Source organism: Mesocricetus auratus, unplaced genomic scaffold (assembly GCF_017639785.1).
Source record: "Mesocricetus auratus isolate SY011 unplaced genomic scaffold, BCM_Maur_2.0 Super-Scaffold_6730, whole genome shotgun sequence".
Lineage (NCBI taxonomy): Eukaryota > Metazoa > Chordata > Mammalia > Rodentia > Cricetidae > Mesocricetus > Mesocricetus auratus.
The window spans coordinates 16,192,141-16,204,449 of NW_024429184.1; the positions used below are offsets into that span (position 1 = coordinate 16,192,141).

At 43.7% G+C, this 12,309-nt stretch overlaps 1 protein-coding gene across 4 annotated transcripts in view; it reads right to left on the minus strand.

Moving 5' to 3' along the window:
• The window catches only part of LOC101835438 (phospholipid-transporting ATPase FetA), a 117,226-nt gene that overhangs the window by 4,265 nt on the left and 100,652 nt on the right, over positions 1-12,309 (minus strand). For 3 of the 4 annotated variants that reach the window (XM_040739532.1, XM_040739538.1, XM_040739540.1), the window contains 9 exons: positions 11,973-12,135; positions 10,698-10,886; positions 9,882-9,997; positions 7,015-7,179; positions 4,651-4,762; positions 3,319-3,424; positions 2,829-2,976; positions 2,152-2,335; positions 494-717 (listed from right to left, as the gene is read on the minus strand). In XM_040739532.1, the coding sequence (XP_040595466.1) occupies positions 494-717; positions 2,152-2,335; positions 2,829-2,976; positions 3,319-3,424; positions 4,651-4,762; positions 7,015-7,179; positions 9,882-9,997; positions 10,698-10,886; positions 11,973-12,135 (1,407 nt within the window). The remainder of the gene's footprint in view (positions 1-493; positions 718-2,151; positions 2,336-2,828; positions 2,977-3,318; positions 3,425-4,650; positions 4,763-7,014; positions 7,180-9,881; positions 9,998-10,697; positions 10,887-11,972; positions 12,136-12,309) is intronic. The other variant, XM_040739545.1, reaches the window with a different exon arrangement.

Genomic DNA, 12,309 nt, shown 5'->3' on the forward strand with positions numbered 1-12,309 from the left:
ATATTATAATCACAAAATTAAAACCAATATTTAAAAGTGGAGCAGTCTAGTTCCCAAGGATCTGAGGCCCTCTTCTGGCCTTTGAGGGTACCAGGCATGCATGTGATACACATATATGCATGCAGGCAAAACATTCATATATGTAAAATAAAAAACTAAAAGCAATACCAGTGGAGAGTTATTAAGATATTATGGACAACAAAAACAAAAAGATGACTTTGGATGCTAAGAGAACTTCCAGATCCTCCATGTTTTTCTTGATTATATATGTTGAGAGCTCTAGTATCAATGTAGCTCATGAGAAAGTTCTGAGGGTAGCAGTCAGTAACAGAACCTTATGATCTGTAAATGTAAGGTCAATGTAGGTTTGGGAAATAGGATTAATATAGGGTGAAGAGATGAATGGCAACATTTCATATACTGGCTTCTTTCTAGAGAAGGAAAACTGTATGTGCCTGGCGAACAGAACGGAGATTGCTACCCACTCTCTTACCTGTGCAGAGAACCCATTGTAGAAGGCATACCAGAAGTGCACCAGTGTAAACGCAAAGTTTTTGTAAAAGAAGTAGCTGAGAAACTTGCACATGCGATTATAAGACCAGCGGCCATGTACCAAGAGTAGGCGCTGAAGATAGCGGAACTGGCAGAAGGAAAAGTCACTGTTGAGCATGGCCTGCATCCCTTCATGGCCGCTGATGCCAACCCCAATATGGGCAGCTGCAATGAAACCCCAGAAATTTCTAAGACATGAAGACTGTTTGCCGGGGTCTTACCCTGGAAGTGTAAAGGGAACGTAGAGATACAAACCTTTTCTTTTACATTTAGTACGACTACTAGGCCCGGATAAAAATGGCGCCTTCACGGTGAACTCTTTTCCTTTTGATTAATTGCCCTTTCCCCCACACACTGGGAAACGCTTTTTCTGCACTTTGTTTATGATGCTGTCATCTCAAGACTGCTTGGTACAGCCATCACTAGAAGGCTGCCCTCTGCTCCTGCGCTAGTCATCGGAACTCTTCTTACTATTCAGATAATTGTGATTTAGATTCTTTGTTGTCCACAGAAACTACTTAAATGAATTAAGACTACAGGGCAAATGCCAATCTAACACAATATTTAATTACCCACTTTTATCGAAGGGGCGAAAACCCAACTGTTTAGAGGGGCATGCAATGTACATACTTTGTTAGTGAGAAATAAACTCCATGAACCTAAAGTGATTTTTGCTGGATAAAACAAGATTGTTTTTGATAGAATGTAAGTAACTGAATTTCCTAAAAGCTTTAATTACTCTGATAATTCACTATTTTGGTTACATTCACTGATTTTCTCATATACACTTACATTATTGTTCAATAGGGTTAATTGAAATTTCTCTTCCTTCCTTCCTCTATTTATTCATTCATTCATTCATTCATTCCTGAGACAGGGTTTCTCTGTGAAGCCTTTGCTGTCTTGGAACTTGCTCTGTAGACCAGAGACTCACCTGCCTCTGCTTCCCTAGTGCTGGGATTAAAGGCTGCACCACCATGATCAGCTAGGATAACTGAAGTTTCTAAAATCTCAAGGACTGGAACAGGAACACTTTCTAGAACTGAAGTAGAGGTTACACTACCTGGCAGTATTTCCTGTATGGTGAGAGTTTGCTCACACCTCACAGATTAACACATTTATGGACATGCACTTAAAATATAAAGCAGGGAATTTTAGCCATTTGCTTCTACTGTTATGAATTTCAGTAAATCACCTACTCCCTTCCAGCCAGGGGAGCCACGGCAGGTTCTAAGGAGCATGACCTTAGCCTGCAGACTTTAACAAAATGAAAAGAATCCGATCCGACTTCTACACAGAGGTCCTTTCTGTGGACCCGATGCCATCCCAGATAAATGGTACAGTGGCTGCACGGCCTGCAGTAAGGGTGTGCATGTGCTCAAGTGAGGTCGCCTCCATTGGATCAGTGAATAACCCTGACTTTGTGGGTGCCTATGGATGTGGTTTAGAGTGTGAGTGTGGTTGCAAACATTAAATGCACACTTTGTAAGTTAGGTGGGAGTAAGAATCAACAACACACTATTCTGATCAGTTTTGCCCATGGAGGAAGGAAGGGGATTAGCCCCGGATGAGGACTACTGCCCATCTCCCCTCACATGCCTTTGATCATGCCGATGTCATTGGCGCCATCCCCGATGGCCAGTGTCACCACCTTCTTGTACCTCTTCACCAGGTCTACCACTTGAGTCTTCTGAAGGGGTGTCATCCGGCAGCAGATTACCCCCTTACACATGCATGCTGTTCGCAGCAGCTCCAATTCCATGTTCCCTTCTAGAGCATAGGCCTGTAGCACCAAGACACACTCAATGTGTTACCCCACAGTCTCTCAGGGTCGGACCTTCCCTTTGTCCTCGCTGTCCTTTCTAGGGCAAGCCTAGCTTCTCACAAGGTGCTCTACCCTGAAGGGGCCTGCCTCTTGAGTTAGCTCTAGATGTGAGTTAGTTCTCTTGCATCTGGCTCAGCCTCTCACTGGGTCAGAACAGTCAGTGGGCTATTAGGCCAAGCGACTTTTGAAGGGTCCTTTCTGTTTGTTTGCCTCTTTCCCTCAAGTAGCAAGCCAGCGAGTAGGAAAAACTTAAATAAAGAATAAAGGAAGACTTTCCTTTGGCTTCTCTTTCTTAATATACTTCTGTCTAGAGTAGCCTGAGGAAAGGTGTCTTTCAGGGAAGGGAAGTAGGGTGGCTCATAAGATAGAGAAGGGGGTTAGTCTCCCTGAGTGGGGTTAGAACTAGGGTGATTTGGGATGAGGAACAGAGCAGTAGCTCTGCGTCGCCCACCAGACTGTATCCATTGATGACCAATCCATAGTCGCCATTGGGCGCCTCGTCAATTACTCTGAAAGGCATTTTGGGTTTCCTGGCAAGACAAATGTTTATGGGATCTGATTCCAGCAGAGACTCAGGTTTCATCTTCTTCCGTGCAGTCCTGGAAGCCAAAAAACCATGATCAGAGTCTCGTCTGCAGCCCTACAGTGTAGGAAGAGAAACCAAGGTCAAAGTGGAAGGGAAGGTCCAGGCCTCTGCAGAGCTGTGGACAGCTTTAGATTCACCATCCCCTGAGGCCAGTGTGCCACATTCGCATTTCGGTTTCCACACGCTAAGTCCTCTAGGACAAATGCCTCTTTATAAACTTATCCCAGCTATTTTGGGTGTTTTGTTTGTTTCCCTTCCCTCCTTTCTTCTCTGTACCTTCTGTGGAGGGGACCACATTTGAGGAAAGGTGAGTGGAGGGCTTGGGTATAGACTGAGGCTGTGTTCCCGTGTGTACCTGAGTTCTTGCAGAACAGTTTCCTGGTCCGTGCCTTCCACCATGAACACCTCATCCATTTCATCCTTGAATATCCTGCAGGAATAGGCGATGTTCACAGCAGTCTCTATGGAAAAGGGAGTACGGCCTCATCAAGACTGGCAGTGAGTCTTTACAGGACACACCCCTTGAACAGTGCACCTGGCTCAGAGCCCATTCGTTCATGTGTGTCATGGATACTGTTAAAATGAAGGTTTTTTTCATGAACCAGGGGAAACTGTAGCCAAACATTCACTGGTGAGTTTCTGCTTGGCATTGCCTTAGGGCTTATTTATGAATAGCCATGATCATTCAGACAGTCTTCTCTAAAAGGCCCTTCTTCATTGGTGAGTGTGTATGTGTCACAGCACATGTATGGAGGTCAGAGGACAACTTGCAAGAGTTTGTACTCTTCTTCTAACATATGGATCCCAGGGATGTCTGTCAGGTTGTCAGTCTTGGCGGCAAGCTCCTTCACCCTATGAGTGACCCTGCTTGCCTGTAAGTGTGTTTCTTTGAACAGTTCTGTTCCTGTTTCTATGCCTACTTTTATGAGACTAGAGAGATGCTCAAGGTGCATCATTTCTTTATGTTAAGAAACCTAGAATTTGGAATAAATTAATACTAAAGAAAAAATAAAAATAAAATTAATGTCCAAGTGTGATGAAAATTTAGAATAGAGATACATTTTTTTCTCCAGACATTTATTACTAGAAGTGCTTGAAGGATTAATAGGACTGTGTAGGAGAAGCAAAGATATTTTGAGTAGGAAAAAAACTCAAACCCAGGAGTAGGAATTAGATTTAGGGAGGACATGTGGAAACAATGGTCATAATGGGGGAGATAAGGACATGTGAATAGCAACAGTCCACCTAGGTCCTTGAAGGCCAAAGAGATGTTTACATCATGAAGTCACTGTAGGTCCCTGGGCAGAAGAGTAGTATAAAAGTAGTATATGTGAGGGCAATTAAGTTGATGGTTGTATGTAGACTATGCTGAAGTTAGTAAGGGCAAGAGGCAGAGAGAGCAGACAGCAGGACGAAGGCTGAACAGGGTGGCAGCAGTCGAGATTTTCAGATGAGAGGGTGGAACGTGGTAAGAAAAGAGATCTTTGGGAGAACAGAAAGGGCACTGTTAAAGACAACATTATAAAGTTCTTATATTGTCCATTTCTTCCTCATGGGTCACATCTGATTTGTCTCTGTCACCAGTGACCACCAATACAAAGTAAATGACAAATTATAAACACAAGTGGGCAGGAAGCTAGGTATCTGGCAAGGACAGTCATTTGTCCAGGCTAGTAGTTTCCTTTACCTTGCTTATCACCGGTTAGAACCCACACTTTAATTTTGGCTTTGCTCAGGGTGACGATTGTCTCAGGTACTCCGATTTGAAGCTTGTCTTCTATGGCTGTGGCCCCTAGTAACTTCAGAAAGGAGACACTGGTGAGTGAGGTCAAGGATGAAAGCTGTAACACTAAGTGCACCCTACAGACTGTGTGCGCACGTGCCTCAGCACCCAGAGCTGACTCTCCTGGGGTCCCAGAGGGAAGAGTCAGCACACTGTGCCTCTAGCATACAGTTGTTTGTTTGTTTGTTTTTCAAGACAGGGCTTTTCTGTGTAGCCTCTGCCTCCTGAGTGCTGGGATTAAAGGCAAGGTCCACCACACCTGGCAACATGCAGTGCTTTACACACTGAAACCACGTTTAGAAACTCAGCATTAGAGACTGGAGACAGGGGCCTCGCCCAGTGGCACACGCAGATGTGTGCTCACACCACACCCTCCCTTCTCCTGGTATCACAGCACATGTCCTGGTTTGACCCCACTGAGACTGTCACGACTTTACACCTCCCTGGATTAGGAGAATCGTGGTCTAACACTAAGCCTTCTGTTTATAGTATTCCTAAGGTGCTGACATGGGGCAAGCCCCACAACTAAACCGAGGAGCCGGGTGACAGACAAACTAAGGCAGAGTGGAAGGAAAGCTGAGGTCTCCACCATTCTCGTTGGCTGTCAGCAACAAACAACATACACCTTTTAGGGTCATCGTAACACACACACACACACACACACACACACACACACACACACACACACACACGTCTCTATGTGTCTCTGTCTCTGTCTCTGTCTGTCTCTCTGAGACAGGGTTTCTCTGTGTAGTCCTGGCTATCCTAGAACTAGCTCTGTAGACCAGGTTGCCTCAAACTCAGAGATCTGACTGCCTCAGCCTGGGATTAAAGGCGTAGTTAAAGGTGTGGGCTACCACTGCTGGGAAACTCCTTTTTTTGTTATGTCCATAATCCAACCCACCTGCAAATTCTGTTGACTCCTTCTTTAGAAACACTGCCTATATTGTAACTACCTTCTCCTTGGTGGCTGGTCTGCAGCCGCAGAGTGGTGACTTGAGACCCTCTGGTGGTTCCCCACCCTTCAGTATCAGGCATCAGTCACACTGGCCTCTGAGGGCTCTCAGCTTCGGTGTCTCAGCACCTTTGTTCTGGCCCCTTCCCTCATCCTGTCCCCACGGATGGGTCTGCTCTTTAATGGGTCAAGCATGCCCTTGCTGAACTCTTTCCTGCTGTCATCACTGTGTGTGAAGAGCCAGTCTGCACAGCCAAAGAGTGGCTTGGCTTGTTATCTTCCCGAGGACTCTCAGATGCCTTCTGAACAGGCTAAAGCCTTGTAATACAACAGTGCCTCCACCCTTTCAAACCTAAAGCACATGCTGACTTCCTCTTCTGACATTATGTCACTTTTTCCTTTAATATTTTCACCACCTATATATTACTTTTTGCCCATTTTGTACATAGGACACAGTGGCTCATAGGCACCACTAAATATATATATATATATATATATATATATATATATATATATATGTTGATGAGTGAGTAAATTATTTTTGTCTTGATTATGACATTAATTCATTCTGAATTGTCAAATCTGTATATTATTCAGATCTTTTCTCCTGGGTTAATTTCTCATTCCTTTCCTTTTTTCCTCCCTCATTCCTTTATTCCTTTATTTTGAGGCAGATTCTTGATCTTGTTATGTAGCTGAGGATGAACCCAAAGCGCCAATCCCCCTGCCTCCCCAATGCTGCAATTACAAGATTGTGTTCTTATCCTAGCTTTATGTCACGCTCGGGATGGAGCCCAGGGCTTTGTGCATGCTAGGTCAGCACCCTACCAACTGTGTTGTATTCCTAGCTCCAGATTATATAGTTTCTTTGAGTAGATTTTGAGGGATAAGAAGAAGGACTTAAAAATAACTATAGCCATTATGGCTATGTTCAATCGACATAAATCCCTACACTTAGTTTCCCAGGCACAAAATTTTGGGCTTTTTTTCTTTCTTTCTTTCTTTCTTTTTTTTTTTTTGAGACAGAGTTTCCCTGTATTGTTTTGGAGGCTGTCCTGGAACTTGCTCTGTAGAACAGGCTGGCCTTGAACAGAGATCCGCCTGCCTCTGCCTCCCAAGTGCTGGGATTAAAGGCGTGCGCCACCAACGCCCGGCTAATTTTGAGCTTTCTTGTTGAGCTTACCTATCTTCCTCCCAGAGAAAGCCTCATGTGTTGATCCTGTGGAGGTCATTCTTGGAACCCTTGTTCAGTCTCCTAGCTGCCATCCTTACCATCTGTGCCCTCAGTCTGTCTTGAGTTTCTTCATACTCACCATCAAGTCTCTTTCAACTTCTTCATAGATCATAGTCAGTTTTCTTTCTCGATCCTCTAAAGTCAGGCAGGCTTCACTGTGCTTTTTAATCCATGACTGGAAAAATGTATTATCCAACTCTCGGTAAGCTATCATGAGCGTGCGAAGGCCTTCACTGGCAAAATCCTGGAAGATATATATGTGTGCCAAATCTGAGCTGGGTAAGGCTGAGATAAGGGACTGGCAGACTGACTCCATAGGCCCCATCTGCCTGTAAAATAATGTCTCGTGGTTAGTACCATGAGGTTAGTCTTGTACTTTCTAAGCAAAATGCTCCAAGAAGGCAGGTGAGGTGATACATGTGTGTAATCATAGCTGTGAGGACTGGGCTAGGAAGCTCCGAAGCTCCGGTCTAGGCTATGTCTAGATTTCCTTCTTCTAAGATTTGGATAATAATAAACTCCGTGCAGAGATGATAGTGATGGTGATGACATGAAAATGGGGAGAATAGTAAACTAAGAGGGAGTTGTGATGAAATGGTGTTACATAAAAGGTGTTATTGCTCTTTGAAAATACACATTCAGTTTCCCCCTCACCCTTTCTCCATCAGGTGCTTGATGAGCAGCTGAAATAGCACACACTTGCAGTCTGTTGCATCTGACTGTTCAGCCCCTTTAGATGCTGTGCCAATGAACCGCAGCACACATTTTCTTGTGTGTTAGTGTGTGTATCCTTGGCCACAGATATATCTTAGTTAGCCACAGATAGCCATGCTGCAGGAGTATAGCTTGATCGTAAGGAGGCCTGGCTGAGAGTGTGGGTACTTCAGGCCAGAAGTACACTCTACACCTACAGCTAAAGTGAATGACAACCCATTGGCATTGTAAGATCAGAGAAAACACAATTTGTTTTTATTCCATGTTTAACTTCTCAGTTGAGGTTAATTTCCAGCTATAAAGAATGTAAGGCAATATCCATAGAGAATGCCAAATCATAAGCATTTGTCCAGTAGGGCCACAGAAGACCTCCAGAGACTTAAGAAGGAAGTGATAATGTCAGAAACTGACTTCTATTGGATATGGGTAAGAGGACAAAACACCAACAGATTCGTTAATCAATTTGACAAATCACTCTGCAGAATATGCTAACATCTCTCATCCCTACTTGTATATTTTTCTTTTCTCTTTAGCACTGGCAAACCATGGCCTAGTGCCCAAAGTCTTCCTGCCACCAGTTTTTATGTGGTCCATGCTGATTGCTATTTTAGTGGGCCTGGGGCTGTGCTGTGTGTTGGAGCCTGACTCTTAAGTGCATTATAAGTGACTGTTAAGGTTGGCACTAGGAAACATGTCCAAAGGTTTGAAATGGTTTCATGACCATCCTCTGAAGCTCAGCTAGGGACATGCTCTCTGGGAAGGTAATTTAGATAAGAGAGTATGCCATAAGAAAGTACTGGGGCCTGAGTAAGCATAAGATGGAAGGACACAAACTCATTTCTTAAAACTTGAGATATGGAGCCGAGCCTGATGGTGCTGCCTTGGGAGGCAGAGGCAGGTAGATCTCTGATTTGAGGCCAGCCTGGTCTACAAAGCTACACTGAGAAACCCTGTCTCGAAAATCAAACCAACCATCAACCAACCAAACAAAAAAACTTGAGATATGGGCTGGCAAGATGGCTTTGTGGGTAAAAGCACTTTTGGCCAAGCTTGACAACCAGCATTAGTTCTCCAGGGCCCACATGGTAGAAGAGAATTAACCCCTACAGACTGTCCTCTGACCGCTAACTGGTGCCATGCCATGGTACTACTCATTCATACACACACAGACAAGTACATTTAAAAACCTGATATATATATATATTTCACATACTGTAAAATTCACCATTTTAAAACACATAACTAGTTTATAATTCATCTACTTTGTAGGAAGCCCACCATTATCTAATGCTGGAAAATGCCCACAAACCTCCAGAGAAACATATGTCCATTAGCAGCCATTCTCCACTCCTTTTCTTCCCCACCCCTTGGCAACTACTAACTAACTTTCTGTTTTGCATTTAAAAACACTTATTATTTAGTGTGACTGTGCATGCATGTGCATGTGTGTGTGTCCTGTTTTTTATTTGTATTTTTCTAATAACTAATTATGTCAAGCATCTTTGCATGTGTTCACTGGATATTTGTTCTCTAACTTCTATGTGTTAATGCATAGTAAAATAGTATTTTCTATGATCTACTTCATGAAATATTTTACTGATTTGCTCCTCCCTCTCCAGCCTGACTTTTGTTCTTTCCTTATCCTGCTGGCCTTTTATGTACACAGGTATAATTTTAGAAATCTCAGAGTGTATTCATCTGGTTTCCCTTTCTTGTGACTGCAAGCTGAGGCCACTCTTTTTTATATGATATATTCCAAATGCTAGTGGGCAGAAGCAAAATAAGAGAGAGAAGGAAGGTGCCCGGGAGGATTTGATACCAGATAGTTGCTAAAGTAGCCTAGTGTTTGTTTTCTGTTGTGTACCCTAGAAGTATCATGTCTTGTGGAGTAAGGCTTCCATATTAGCAGACCATATTCTGAAGCAAATACCAGGTCTGTAGGACCTCTGGAGGCAAGAATCATAGAACTATTCTGATCCCTGTATGTGATCCTACAGACATACCTTGTTATACCTCTAGGGTCTTGTCTCATATAATTCTCTGACACAGAAGTTGTAAATGTGGCCAGTGAGAATACCACAAAATAAAATAGTTATGGTTTTTGGTCACCCAAAGAAAACTGATGCCAACACATACCCATATAGAAACACCTAAGGCAGGGACACGTTACTGATCATCCGTGCAGATGTAGAGAGCAATCCCAGCTCCATCTGCGTCCACCTCAACACTTACGTCTAAGTGATCCATGGTCACCTCACTAAGGGATGCACAGGACGGGTGAAGCAGCTCATAGAGGATGGTGTCTGCTCCCTTGCAGAACAACATGACCCGATCTTCAGGTGTCCGAACTAGAGATGAGAAAATTAAGCAAAAAATAACCACATAGGCCTACTGTTTAAGAATTCGTCTGGGTTCACTGAGGGATATAAGGGGGTTGTTCCCCATAACATTTATTTCTGCTACCTTTGGAGGCTAAGAACTCAATGGAGTAGTCACACAGGATAGTTCATACGGTAAGGGTCAGATAGTGACAGAGAAACTTTTCAAAACAATTCTTTTGTGGGCTCAATATCTCCCATGGAAGAGTCTGATGCAGAATATTATTTAGTTGTTTTTGTTTTGCTTTGTGAGGCAGGGTCTCACTATTATCTGAGGCTGGGGCTTACAACTTGCCACAAAATATTTTAAAATATTTTTGATCTACAGTTGGCTGAATCTGTGACTCCATGGGCAAGGAGGGCCACCTATATTACTGGCTCCCACTCCTTATGCCATATTCACACTTTATGGATTAATTTTATGACCTCATCTTAGATTTGGCAAGTCACTAGCAGAAATACCAGAGAAAGGACTTAGCACTTGGTAGTCAGCCCCTATTTATATATGAGACAATTTAAAGGAGACAAGAGATGGAACATGTGTATTTGAGGCAAAATATGCAAGAGAAGTCATGTGAGTGGGAGAAAGACTTTATGTGTAGATTTAAAAAGTCAGTATGCAAATGTACACAAAGGACAGAAGAGAAGCTGACTTGGACGGAGCACCCACCAACAACAGACATCCTCTTGCGCTCGTTGCTGAAGTCTAAAATGGCCAGCAGCTGGTAGACTCGGGTTTCCCCCATCTCTATCACTGTGATGGTCTCAGATGTGCGGGAACAGAACACAAAGCCAAAGTTCCTAGTAGCAGTAACCAGGGCACCTTCATCTGGTGACTGAGCTTGGTACACCAGCTTACCTGACAAGAGAAAAAGGCAACAGAACCTACAGAGATGAGCAACTTAAGTCCACCCAGAAGTGATACCATATTTCTAGTGGCTCACATAGAAGAGTACATGAGGGGATACATTTCTTCAAAACTTTCTTACATACCTAGCCCTAAAAGGTTAAGAACATTGGCTGCCCATTGAGTTCTATTCCCAGCACCCACATGTTGGCTTACAGCCATCTGTAACTCTAGTCCCACGGGATCTGATACCCTCTACTGGACACTTTGGGCACCAGGCATGCACATGGTACACAGACATACATACAGGCAAAATGCGCATACATATAAAAATAAATCTTAAGCCAGGCATGGTGTTGCAAACCTTTAATTCTAGCACCCAGGAGATAGAGGCAGGAGGATCTCTGTGAGTTTGAGGTCAGCCTGGTCTACATAGTGAATTCTAAAACAACTAGGACTACATAAAGAAACCTTGCCTCAAAAATAAGGGCCCAGGTTCAATTTTCAGCACCCACATAGTGGCTCACAACTACCTATAACTCCAGTCCCAGGGAATCCAATGGCCTCTTTTGACCCACAAGGACCAGGCACATAAGTAGCACACAGACATACATGTAGGCAAAACTTAAAATAATAATAATAATGAAAACATTGTTTTAAGAAGAAAGACTTAATAAACAGTCATTTCTCATTCATTGTTTAAAAAACTTGGGTAAATTAGTGGATGACTTTGTTATACTAAAGAAACATGGTGATAACTGAGACACACTGTAAGTGACAAGAGGACAACTCAACTCACCCTCCAGGAAGTCTCATCAGAGACAGTGGGACTGGTCAGATGGATCTGTTTCAGAACCTACAGAGCCTCAAGAGCAAAACCTCTTCAGAGGGCACCAAGTTTGACCCCTGTTCAGTGACTGACTCTTTCCCTACACCAACTCCCTACTCACCTTGTTTATCCTTCCACTGCTGGCCAGTACTCCCTTGCTAGACATTCTTTCTTAGGTTAAACTGTTCAAAGCGTATCACACCACCCCACTTTCAACCAGTCCTGACTTTGGAGCAGTCTCAGTCCATGGGGCTCAGGCCCGTGCTCACCTTCCACCTTCTCTTCAGACATCACCGTGTGGCACAACGAGAGGCAGCGGAAGAACAAACACACGAAGTGGTCTTCACTCTTCACGGCTTCCACCAGAGTGTTATCATAGAATGAAAACTTAGGGTCGGCCAGGTGGTTGTAGGAGAAGTCGACCTTGTTGTTCTGGAACATAAACACCAGAGCAAAGTTCTTAGCCACAGCTGCACATTTTCCAGCATGTCATGTTGGGGTTACTTTTGGCCTGTGACAAGATCTATCAGGAAGTGAGAAAGGGGAGAGCAAGAGAGATGGAAAATGCACCAATGAGGGTTTGCCTACTGACCTGGGCTGTGTATG